Here is a 13,344-nt window from a genome sequence, read left to right as displayed (position 1 = left end):
CTGTTTTATTTGTTGAAATATTTAATGTATCCACTTAGCCACAACTTGCTTGCAAGGTTTTAATTTGTAGGGTCTTGGTCACATAAATGGGGTTCTGTGATGCTAGGTTCACTTGGAGGATGAGTTCCAGGTGACCCATTCTCTTCCAAGCCACAGGACCAAGTAACACCTGGCTCCTAGAGGAGGATACATTTTTAACATAAATCTATATGTGTATACCCTTTAAATATTTCTATTATGACAGTCATGACTTTTTGAGTCAATGTCATTGAGAAAAGTTTAGAAAAGAAGAAATTGGGAAAAGCGAATAAGAAAAAAGGAACTATATTGTACCTTCATGAATTAAAAAGCACATGCAGATTTCATGTTTACATATGAACTCTGACTTCATACTTTTCCTCTGTAATGTTTGACATTTCTTCCTAGCTAAGTCTCCTTTATAAGGTGCAGGTTCATAGTGGGAGAGGGTGTTGAAAGGCAAGAGTCTAAAAACTCTCAATTTGGGGCAGAAAAATGTAACCCCACCTAATTATTTTAGAAGTGATATAAACTCTGTGCCATGCAGAGCTTTCCTGCCCTCTCCTGGGTCTTTCCTCTCCATTACTGGGTCTCTTTTAGCTTTTTGCCTTAGTCTGATGTTATAGTGTAAGGCCATATTCTCATTCTAAGTCTCACCAATAGACATTTATCTATTAACCAGGATTGGGGTCGGGGTGGGAGGGAGAAGTCTTTTTCTTTTTCAATTTAACTAGAGTGACTCTTACTGTGGAAATTTTCAAAAGCTGCAACTGGAAACTAAAGAGAAACCTTTTGATTGAGAAGTCCTTTTCAAACCATATTCAGATCCAATTCTGTTCTATGTTGCTTAAAAAGAAACAACAACAACAACAAAAAAACAGGGACTAGCCTGTCCATAACCCTCTGTAATCTAATCAAAAGCCTCCCAGGTGAGGGCCCTGTAGGCTTAGAAATGACCTTAATCAAGTATTAGCCCCATCCTACGATTAATCCCCAACTCTACAAAACATCCAGAGAAGGCAATGGCACCCCACTCCAGTGCTCTTGCATGGAAAATCCCATGGATGGAGGAGCCTGGTAGGCTGCAGTCCATGGGGTCTCGAAGAGTCCGACACGACTGAGCGACTTCACTTTCACTTTTCACTTTCATGCATTGGAGAAGGAAATGGCAACCCACTCCAGTGTTCTTGCCTGGAGAATCCCAAGGACGGTGGAGCCTGGTGGGCTGCCATCTATGGGGTCTCACATAGTTGGACACGACTAAACGACTGTAGCAGCAGCAACAGCTACAGAACATGTTTTCTTGTCTCTAAAACTGAAGAAGGTTGAGAAAGGATTAATGGAAAAGAGAAAGGAACTTTTAAGAATTGAAGCCCAATCAGACAGGTGCAGAAGGCCAGGAAGAGGGTCCAGGGGCAACTGATTACTGAAGCCTATCTTTAAGTTCCTTCTCTCCCATGTATTTGCCGAAAAAGAAGTCACGCAGTACATGTTTGAATGGAGAAATTTGCAATTGTTTTTCTATTTTTTTACTCTTTCCATACACAGCAGTTTTAGTACCAGAGCCTCTTCATGGCCAGGCTTATAGTTCGTCTCATTAAAATGCGGCCTTTAAAATTGAAACATTAAAAGAATTGAAAGGGAAAGTCCCATCACCTATAATTCTATGTTCCTTTACATATTATTTTCACATTCCCCAAGGAACCATTATCTAATTTATTAGTTTTGCTTGCTCATGCTCAGTCGTGTCCGACTCTGCGACCTCATGGACTGTAGCCCGCCAGGCTCCTATGTCCATGGGATTTCCCAGGCAAGAATGCTGGAGTGCGTTGCCATTTGCTCCTCCAGGGGATCTTCTCCATTCAGGGATGGAACCCGCGTCTCCCGCATTGGCAGACTGATTCTTTACCACTGAGCCACCTGGGAAGCCTTAATTTGTTAGTTACCGAGCTATGATTGAAGGCAGAAGGGGAGGACGAGATGGTTGGATAGGATCACCGACTCAATGGACATGAATTCCAGAAAGTTCAGGGAGATGGTGAAGGTCGCAAAGAGTCGAACACGACTGAGTGACTGAACAACAACAACAAAAAGTTATGCAAAGGAAATTTGAAGTGGAGCTCTTTGCTCCATGTCCTTGAGCTGATAAGAAAACACTCCACTTGCGAATAGGCACAGGAAAAAAGTGCAAGACAAAAGAGAAACTAATGCTTTCGTTTCATTGAAGGCCACCTCCCCTGCCAGGAGCTCACTGAAGACCGAGGTTTCCTGACCAATGAAAACACTGAAATGTTAATACCCCCCCTTCTTGCCCCACCCCCTGATGACCTAATTTGGAAAAGCCACCTGATCGTGTTGTTTTCAATCAGGTCCGCTTGAATGCTATTTAAGGGCACTGTCAAAGCCTTTGAGTTATTGCGACAGCAACCATGTCTGGTCGTGGGAAGGGTGGCAAAGGCCTCGGCAAGGGGGGTGCTAAGCGCCATCGCAAAGTCTTGCGGGACAACATTCAGGGTATTACTAAGCCAGCTATCCGGCGTCTGGCTCGTCGTGGAGGCGTCAAACGTATCTCTGGTCTTATCTACGAAGAGACTCGTGGGGTGCTGAAAGTGTTTCTGGAAAATGTGATCCGGGACGCGGTCACCTATACGGAGCACGCTAAGCGCAAGACTGTTACCGCCATGGATGTGGTCTACGCGCTCAAACGTCAGGGCCGTACCCTTTACGGTTTTGGTGGTTGAGCAAAACATCTAGCTTGAAACCTGTAGAAAAACTAAAGGCCCTTTTCAGGGCCGCCCAAATGTTCGCTAAAGAGCTGTTGGACGTTACTGAAATGTGAGTAAGGAGGTATTTTGTGTGAAAGAGAGCTGCTTTAATGCAGTTTACTTCTGAGGGGTTGGGAAGTGTGACTTTTTCATAATGGAAATAGGATTTTAGGCGCGGTAAAACAACCACCTTTGAAGATACTTGAAGCCTTTAAGTTTTGTGCATTCCGATGTCCAGCCTTCAAACTGGTTGGCGGGCGGTTTTAATGGAACAAAGCTTCGCATTACCGCCCACACAATACATAGCTATGTAAATGAGGGCTCTTTGCGAACAAGCTTTCATTGGCCGATTATCACCGTGGTGAAAAAAACCCCCTGCGTTACAAAGCTGGTTTCCTGTTTAGCCAAGGCATAGAGCTTCCATAACGGTACCCGGAACAATCCAATTTATACCCGGCTCTTATGGGCGCTGAAACAAAGGCACAGAGTGGTCTAACCGGTTCCGCACAGGTTCGAGTAGTGCTTGGCAGCCGGCCCACTGCTGGGTGGGATGAAGCCAGCCTCCTTTTCCTCTGCAGTGAGTCTCCGGTACAGAAAATGGGCTCAACTGCCTTTTTCGGCAAGTGAAGAATTTTCCTTCACTATCCCAACTCCGTAAAACTGGCCACTTTACCCAAAGTTCCGAGCTGTGGCTGAGTCTATACAAATCGAAACTATTGTGTGTAGTTATTTTCCATACAGGAAATAATTTTTCTTCAGAGGTCCGATTATACAAATGAATTCAGACAGTATATGTCCTAGTGAATCATCTGTAGAACATGGCTGTGTGTGAAACTGCTTAAATTACATAGTTTTGCATTGACTTCGTTCTAAGTCGCCCCAAATACCAAGGCCCCAAACAAGATAAACAGTATAAATGTATTATTTACGAGGATCTTTAAATAAGGCTAAATTAAAAATTAGGTAAAAACAAACTAAATTGTTGAAAGTGAAAAAGATGCTTTTCCTAATACAAGCAGGTTTGGAATTTAAAGGTTACATTGAGCCTCCAACATCTCCATGCATCGTTTAACATTTTTCAGCCTGTGTAGGGCAATATGAACAAGACTCACTCTCTTCACTGACAACCACAATTATATTGACTATATTACAAAATCAAATTTTAATATATGTGCTTAACATACAGAAAATAATCTAACTGCTTTCATGGTAACGAAGACAAAAATGTCAATATTCTTGCAAATTGTAAAACGAAAACGTTTGATTTACACAAAATCACAGTGGAAAGATGTTTAATACGTTAAAAAAAAAAAAAAACCCACAAAACTTCCCACTAACCCAAATCGAGACCTTTGTTTCCGTATATTAACCCCTTTCCGTATATTAACCCCTGTTAAGTCCATGGATATGGAGTTCAGAACCCTTATACAGAATGATACATAAAAGTACACACTGGAGTAGAATTAGGGGAAGAAAAAAACAAAACGTGGTAAAACATAGTTGAGGCATGGGGCAGATCTCCACTCAGAGACTAGGCCTAAACTTTAAACGTAGTAGCTTTTGAAGAGGAATTCTCTAGTGGTGCAGATGGTAAAGAATATGCCTGCTAATGCAAGATTCCTGGGTTTGATCCCTGCATCGGGAAGATCCTCTTAGAGAATGGCTGCCCCCTCCAATATTCTAAGAGCATTTGAGAACTTAAGGAATGTGCCCTGATTTTGTTAGGATGGACAATTCTCTGGAATTGGACAGTACCCATGCTAAAGTATCTGTACTGTATGTTCAATAAGATACATTTCACCACATTACAGGTTCATTTATCAAATACTTAGAACCAGTAGTCTTCCAGACACTTATGGAAACGATGTTACACCCTCCTAAAATCACTTAGGTGGCTCTGAAAAGAGCCTTTGGATTCTATGAAATCTGGTGAAGAAATGTTACTTCTTGGTTGTTGCTTTCCTAGTATTGGTTTTCTGCAGGGTCAGCTTAGGATTCCCAGTTTTGGGCTTTCCTGCCCTGGCCTTCACTGGACTCTTCCCGTTGTTTGTCTTTGCTTCTTTTAGCTTTCCGCCCGTTCCTAGCAGCTTTCTGAGCCGCCGTGGCCCTCGGCTTCTTAGCTCTTTTGTTGGCTTTACCATTCTTCGGAGACTTTGAATCTCTGGATAAGGCCAGCTTCCTGTTCTTCGCAGCAGCAGGTTTTTTGACTTTTCCCTTACAAAGCTCAGGAACAGCCTTCTTGCTGAGCTTGAAAGAGCCGGACGCACCGATACCCCTAGTCTGTACCAGGATTCCCTTGCTCACCAGGCCTTTGAGACCCAGCTTAATGTGACTGTTGTTTTTCTCCACATCGTAACCTGCGGCTGATAGTGCTTTTTTCAGCGCAGTCAAGGACATGCCAGCTCTCTCCTGGGAGACCGAAAGTGCCTCAGTAATCAACTTGGACACTGATGCGCTTGCTGTCTTCCGATTTACACCCGTCAAGCCAAGTGGCTTCTTTACCCGCTTCCTCGCTTGAGGTTTGTCCATGGAAGCCGGAACCTGGACGGCTGGAGCGGCAGGCGCCGTCTCGGACATAACAGCAAAGAAAAACAGAACATATCATTCTGCCAGTACTCGCTAAAGTGTCGCTGGTTGTAGGGGAGGAGACCCTCAGGGCCTTATATAGGGCAGGGCGCGCTGTGATTGGTTCATCGCTCAGTCACCGCCCCCGCCCCTTGGGGGAGGAGCATTTGTTTTTGTTTCACTTCCAAAAATTGAATAGCTCAAAAATCTCTTGCACGGAATTGCCCAGGTTCTACTGCTGAATAATCCATAGAGATACAGATTTCAGATGCCTTTTCAGTTTTTAATGAAAAATGACTCTGTATGCCAAAGCTATTCAATAAAGCTCTCAATTGTCACCACAATTTAAAGAGAAGAACAAAACTTCCTCTTTTCCTTATAACTATAAAAGTAATTTTAAACGAAAGACTTATCTCATGTTTCCTGAGTGGTTTTCTATATGGTTGGCTTCCAGTCGGTGGAAAAAATAAGTTATTCACACCTTTATTCTAGTTGAAAATTATTTATGTGCATGAGGGAAGTAACACAGATATCTTAGAAGTCTCACTGCAGACTTGAAAGATGCTTTTAGAATTGTTGAAAAAACTTCAGGGTACCACCTTATTTGGGCAAACACAATCTAGTAAACCATGATCTACAGGCATGTGGATTGTTTGTGACTAAAATAACTTCTCAGTCTCTACAGCTTGATAGCAGACCCTCAAGCATGAAGTAAATAATATGGATCTCACGCATGATATCTGCTTGGCCAAAATCAGGTCCCCTTGTGGCAGGCGTCCTAAACTGAGTTTTGTTTCTGGTTTCATTAGTTGAAACCTTACCCCTATGTCCACCCCCATCTCCTTGACACTTCACTGTAAAAAAAAACAAAAAACCCTCAAGGAAACAGATACAATCCCTCCCCTTAATATAAAATGTGAGGCAGGAACCCTGATATGAAGAGCTCCTTGGAAACCACAGACCCAGATCTCTAAAAGGACTGGCCTGGCATGTGTGTCTACAGAGCTGTGGGGAAAGAATGACTACGATAATGTAATACTTCTTCTTCTGAAATACTTCAGAAGAAATCAGATGGTGAGACTTGCAAACTTCTAATTGCAAAGTAAAATAGAAAAATCTCTTTCACTCTCTTTGCTTCACATCCATGCACCCACATGTGCACATACACACAAACATCTGAAACAAAAACTCTGAAAACAATGCTACCTTAAGGGTTCTCTGATATATTTTAATCATTTATTTTATTTTATTTTTTAAAAATGCTAGTTGTAAATCATGAGATTGATTTCACAGCCTACTAATACATTCTGACCCTTTGAAAATTTTTTCTCCTTAGATTACAGCTTACTGAGGACTCTCTTTTAACGTGTATTTGGTTTCCCTGAACTTTGGTGATCCCTTAGAGGTTGTGCCATTAATTGTCAGTGATTTAGGGTTGGGTTATGGAATGGACAGAATATATCATTGCTGTAAAAATAACAAAGAATGGAATTTTAAAAAATTCTTAGATTCCATAATTTAATATCCATAGAAAAAAGATTCATATTTTGCATTATAAATCTAAAATATACCATAAAAACAAGCTCACACATATATACAGTATATATGTGAGAATCGTTGTCCCAAATATTTTTCCCTCAAATAGTAAAAAATGTAGGAATTTATTTTATATATGAGGAACCTGAGTCACAGAAAAGTCACATAACTTGCCTAAAGTCTTAGAGCTAGTGAGCAGGAAAGCTGGGACTTTATTTCAAGAAGTCTATCTTCAAAAGGCTCTGCTTCTCCCATCTCACTCTTAGTCTTCTCAGGCTACTCAAACAAAATAGACTGGTGGCATAAACAATAGAAATTTATTTCTTCACAGCTCTGGAGGCTAGGAAAGGCCAGGGTGCCAGCATGGTCAGGTTCCGGTGACACCTCTTTTCCTATCCTATAGACGGCTGCCTTCTTACTGTGTCCTTATACAGTCTTTCTTTAGTGCATGCGCACCAGAAGAGTGATGGCTCCCTCTTTCTCTTCTTGTGAGACCTGGAATCCTATTGGATTAGGGACCCATCTTTATGACCTCTTTAACCTAAATTACCTCCTAAAAGCTCTGTCTCCAAATATAGTTAACAAAAGGGGTTAGGGTCTTAGTAAATTAATTTGGAGAGGGGCAGTGCATAAGTCAATCCATAGCCACACTTTTCTCATGTACTGGTTAGGAGGCTTATATGAAACAATGTAGGTAAAAGCAGTTTTAGTTACACAGGGCCAAACATGGTTCATTATTCCAGCATTGTCCTGGACAGAGGAGGCACCTGATAAATAGTTGTTTCTTGATCTTAACCTAAGATCCTACCTACTTATTCTTTACACGGTGATTTCCCATGGAATGATTGCAGGCACGTCCATTATTTTACAGCAGTTTATTTTTTATGGGGTCATGGCTAATAAAAGCATGGGAAAAAATACTACCTCTATTCATAATAAAGGAAATTACAGTTCAATTTTTTTTTAATCTATCTGGTTAACAATGCTTTAAAAGTGTTCTCAGTAAAAATGACAGCTATGAAAACAAGAATTTTAAAATTATACTGGGATTATAAACTGGCACAGTCCTTCTGAAAGGCAATTTGACAATGTATATATTAAGAACATTAAAAAATGATTTTACCTTGGGATTTAGTATTCTACTTCCAGAAGTCTATTCTAAGGAAATAAATATTTAAACAGAGATTTACATACAAAGAAGTGTGGCCTATATGATTTATAATGCATAAAAATGGAACACAATCTAAATAGCCAGTAACAGAGGACTACTTGCATAAGTAATAATATACCCATTAAAAAATGTGTTTCTAGGCATATTACCTAGAAAACTCGATATATGTACATACATAGCATGATACTTAAATTTGGTTTTTAAATGACATATATTTTTATAGGTGAATCTCATATATGTTCATATTTATATATTCATAGGTCTTATATACATATAGAAAAGAGATACTAAGATTTAATTTTCTGTTATGTATTTTTCTTCTTGCAAATTTCTCAAATAGCCATTTAAAATTTTTATACTCAAAATAAATGCCTTAGCCAGGTTCTCATTGATTTTTCTATGATTGTTGAAAATATCTTTTATCTGCTTCTGGTATCAGTCATTTTCATTGACTTATTTTTGAGATATAATAAAGTCCAGCGGTGACCAGTAGTGGGAAAATACTTTTCTAAAGCCCATTTGCTCCTCCTGTAAAAAGAAAGATTGATTGATTAATTCACTTCTATAATTCATCAAATATCTGATACTGACTCAGAACAACAATAATCACAATGGCTAATGTTCTTTGGGTGTCTGTTCTGTGCTGGGCAGTGCTTTAACCACTTTATAGGTACCAATGGATTTATTCTTGCACAAGCTTCTGAGGTACCTATAATGGTACTCCGTGGTTTATAGTTGAGGAAATTAAGGCTTGGAGAGATTGAGTTTCCCAGGTGGGACAGCTGTTGGATGGTGTGCCATCCTCTACAGTAAACCCAAACCCTCCAATGCTTAAGTCTGTGTGCACTTGTAAATAAAAGATGAGCATGATCTAGTTAGTGTCCAGTAAGTCAGGTTTGAGTTCAGTCTTGAAGGGCGGGTACTCATTTATCAGGTGAGGAAAGAGTGTTAGGGCTTTTCACAAAGGAGACATAGTGACAAAGGCCAGGCGATGCGGATTTTCGAGGGTGAGGTGCTTTGTGGTGAGCCTTGTGGAACCGCTTATGAGGAATGAGGAAGGCGCTTGCATGACAACAGGTTGATGAGTTCCAGCTTGTTATTCCCACATTAAGTAGTTTTAACAGTTCCCAGAAGCCTCCCTTCTCTCAGATGCTCGTCCCTCTGGGCTGCTGGCAGATGAAGTCATTCCCCACTTTTCAATAAGCCAAATCAAGCATCTAATGGAAATATACCCAAATGCTTAGTCTCTTTCTTGGGTTGTTACAAAGTGCATTTTCCAACTCCTCTTTGGGTGCTAGAAGAAGAGACAAGTACTCGAGACACTTCAAAAGTAGATTGTATAGACTTTGATTTCTCGTCTTTTTCTCATTCCTGGGTTTTCCTCCAAGAGCTGGGTAAGCACTTTGCAACTAACATTTTATTGTTTGAGAATAAACTGAGTTAACAGAGGAAAGCACTTAGACTAGTAGCTGGCTCATACTAAGTGCTACACTAGTATTAGCTACTCTTATTATATTGAACATTTTAATGAGTGCTAATGTACAAATTATATCTACTGATCCTCTTGATTCCCCTGTTTTACATTTTCCCTTTCAATAGCACTAATTCCTTTCTCATATTCTATATAATTACTTATTGTAACTATTGCTTGTTGCCTATCTTCCCTAGCTGAGATGTAAGCTCCAAGAGGACAGTGACTGTCTTTTTCCAAGAGATCATCACTGAAGATGGCTCCTTAGCCTCTAAATGAACAAGAACCAGAGGATGGTCCATAGAGCCAAAGGAGAAAGGGAAGGAACCCTTCCTTAGACCATCCTGTCTACATTCAACTCTGTCTACAGTGCTACTCTGTCTACATTCCTTCTGTGGTAGAAATATCAAAGAGGGAGTTCTAGCATATGTGGGAGGCTAAAAACCAAGAAAAACAAAGCACGTGCAAATCTGACTGCAGTATAGAACATGAGAGAAAGAGACCACCGACAGAGGGCAGGGGGAAGAGCCCATCAAATTGTGTTTCATGTCAGTAAATGTAAGTATGTCATTAGACATTTGACCAAACCCATAAAACCTACAACATCAAGAATGAATCCTAAGGTCAACTACAGACTGTGGGTGATCATGCTGTTGTGTCAATATAAGCTCATCCTTGGTTGGTTAAAATGTATATATATACCATTCTGATGAGTGATGTTGATAATGGGCAAGGCTACGTGTGTGTGTGTGTGTGTGTGGTGGGGGAGGTAGGGGATATTTTAGAAATCTCTGTACCTCCTTCTCAATTTTGTTGTAAACCAAAACTATCTAAAAATATCTCATAAAAATATGAATGCAGGAAAAAAAAATCCAATCCACTCACACTATTTATGTCTAGAATTGATGGAGTCAGGCTCAGTCTCGAATGTTTAGAGTCAAAGATACTGAGCACTTTCCAGAACCTCCAAAAAACTTTCACCCTGATGCTCGCTGGTATCCTTGACTCACCTTGGAGGCTAGCAGGCATTCTTCCTTTCAAGATCTCAGAACTTGCATCATCTCTGTAGAATTCTTAAATATGTAATTGTATTTATTTCTTTCAATTTTAAAAAATATATGTATTTCAGTGCACTAAAGCCAAAATGCATGTGTTTAAAAATCTAGTGAGTAACATTTATCATCTGAACTGTTCATGCAAATCCAGCAATAAAAAGGGCACATTTAAATCTTTGATGTTTTTATATCTTGTCCTACAACTGAGATAAGATCTATTATATTAGGGAAAAAAGTGAAAAGAAAATAAAGAAAAACAAAGAAGAAGAGGAGTAGAGGAGAGAAAAAAGAAAATGAGAATAAGGTTTTATCTTTATTGCTTTTGAAGCCAATTCTTTTACTGTTCGAGAACTTGGGCTGAAAGTGATAAGATCAAGGTTTTACCCCAGTATCTCCTCCTCTATCTATGTCAGTTTCCTCACAGAATGAGACAAGCCTCAGCATTTTTGTTCCTTCATCTCTCTGAGCCTGCAGCTGGGACATCTAACACCATGAATACCCATAGAAAGACAAAACTAGCTCTTTCTATTAATTACAATACAAATTGCTTATTAGATGATAAGGTTATGTGAGTCTTTAAATAAGCAAATCAAAGCCTCATTTTCCTCTCTCAGAACTGAGGTGGGACAATAAGAAAGTTGCTGATTCTCCAAATTTACTTTCTTTTTCCTAATTTACAATAGGCTGCAGTCCATGGGGTCGCTGAGGGTCAGACACGACTGAGCGACTTCACTTTCACTTTTCACTTTCATGCATTGGAGAAGGAAATGGCAACCCACTCCAGTGTTCTTGCCTGGAGAATCCCAGGGACGGGGGAGCCTGGTGGGCTGCCGTCTATGGGGTCACACAGAGTCGGACACGACTGAAGTGACTTAGCATAGCATAGCATAGTACCTGAGGATACATCAAGCTGATTTTCAGAGTCCAAAAAGATTAATCAGAGTCTAGGCAACTGTGTATTTGACCCAATTTATTTTTATGCTTAGTCATCCAGGATTGCACAAGGTGAAAGTTTGGAAAAGCTAACTCATTTTAAATGCTTTTGAATTTAGGTCTGTTGGACTGCAAAGTACTGAATCTATACATCTTTACAAATCTGGAAGTTTCAAGACAAATGACAGCTATCATTCTTTATGTCCTTAGGTATATGCTTAGGGACCTAATCAAATATAAACGGAGAAAGAAAATGCATGTTCGTTCAACTTGTTGGGCCAATGTAAATTCAGTGGAATCCACTGGCAATCTTTTCATATTGCTTTTGAAATTCCTATCAAGGTCTTCAGTCATAAGCTGCCTTAGTTCCCTTTAGGATGTAAAGAAGGATATAAGTGAAACTTGTCAAACATCACACAAAAAGTGAGTACCTACTATGGGCCAGGCACTCTTCAAAGTGTGTTCTATGCATTAAAGGTGTTTGGTTTTTTTTCATTAAAGGTCTTTGATCGTCACAAACATCTAGAAGGTACGTGCTATCACTATCATCCTCAAGATAGAGAAGAAGCACAGAGAGATTAATGGCTTGCATCAGTCTTACAGCTAATAGTTGGCAAGCTGGGAGTTAAATTTGGAGGTTCTGTCTCCAGGGGCTACACTTTAGTCATCAGGGAGCAATACTGTGCTGTCACTTTACTGGCATCATATCATTTCTAGGACAAATATTTTAACTTGTCATTTCATTTAATCCTCACCCTATCTTCATAAATAGGTAATTATTATCACCCCACAGGCTCAGAATAGTAGGTCTGTCAAACAGTAATTCAAAGTTGTTCTATTAATTATTAGCACACTGTTTACTTGTGTTTAAGGTATGTCAAACAATAGATTATTTCATCCAAAAAGGTCAAAAAAGATGTCTATATAATAGAAAGAAGGAACAAAATGCCTGCAGACTGTCCATGAACAGGATATCATGTTTGTACATTATTTTCAGTAGGAAAGAGTTCACTGTGGACAATCTGTTCTTACATAGATCAAAGAGGATTTAAAAATAATGATGATTCTCTATAAATTCTCAAGATTGGCTATGAAGCATAATGTGACAGGCTGCCTCTGTGTAATATATTCCACCAACTCTCAATCAGTATTTTCATTTTAGATAGGCTATATCTTCACCATTTCCAGCATCAAAGTCTATCAACTTCCCCACTTTGATCAAGACTCTTATTGTCAGTTGTAGTGGGTTTTAGTCTCCTCTTTGGAACATTTTGTCATCTGCACATTAAACAGAGGAGGAGAACAAAAAGTTCATGAGGGCAATCACATATATAATAAGAAATATTTGAAAACTCTTTAATCTTCAAGTACTTAATTGATAGGTCTTAAATAGAAGAAATAGAAATAGAGGAAAACAATAGAATGGGAAAGACTAGAGATCTCTTCGAACAAAGCTAGTGGAGGTGATGGAATTCCAGTTGAGCTATTTCAAATTCTAAAAGACAATGCTGTGAAAGTGCTGCATTCAATATGCCAGCAAATTTGGAAAACTAGCAGGGGCCACAGGACTGGGAAAGGTTAGTTTTCATTCCAATCCCAAAGAAAGGCAATGCCAAAGAATGCTCAAACTACTGCACAATTGCACTCATCTCACACGCTAGCAAAGTAATGCTCAAATGTCTCCAAGCCAGGCTTCAACAGTATGTGAACCATGAACTTCCAGATATTCAAGTTGGATTTAGAAAAGGCAGAGGAACCAGAGATCAAATTGCCAACATTGCTGGATCATCAAAAAAACAAGAGAGTTCCAGAAAAACATCTACATCTGCT

General features: G+C 39.7%; 2 protein-coding genes across 2 annotated transcripts in view; one reads left to right on the top strand and one right to left on the bottom strand.

The window, feature by feature from the left end:
* The window catches only part of LOC104991099, a 63,559-nt gene extending 60,638 nt beyond the window's left edge, over positions 1 to 2,921 (top strand). Inside the window, exon 4 of the mRNA XM_010843446.1 lies at positions 2,431 to 2,921. Coding sequence (XP_010841748.1) covers positions 2,431 to 2,759 — 329 coding nt within the window. The 3' untranslated portion in view covers positions 2,760 to 2,921. The remainder of the gene's footprint in view (positions 1 to 2,430) is intronic.
* A 1,162-nt stretch (positions 2,922 to 4,083) lies between these two features.
* LOC104991089 (histone H1t) lies at positions 4,084 to 11,300 on the bottom strand. Its single transcript, XM_010843437.1, is given in 2 exon segments — positions 4,084 to 4,823; positions 4,825 to 11,300. Coding segments are annotated over 2 exon segments (636 nt in total). The 5' UTR covers positions 5,361 to 11,300; the 3' UTR covers positions 4,084 to 4,723.
* Between the last annotated feature and the right edge of the window lie 2,044 nt (positions 11,301 to 13,344).

Source organism: Bison bison, unplaced genomic scaffold (genome assembly GCF_000754665.1).
Source record: "Bison bison bison isolate TAMUID 2011002044 unplaced genomic scaffold, Bison_UMD1.0 scf7180017864182, whole genome shotgun sequence".
In the NCBI taxonomy this organism is placed as follows: Eukaryota; Metazoa; Chordata; class Mammalia; order Artiodactyla; family Bovidae; genus Bison; species Bison bison.
The sequence above is the reverse complement of the archived record's forward strand: the minus strand, read 5'-3'. Positions and strand labels throughout refer to the sequence as shown.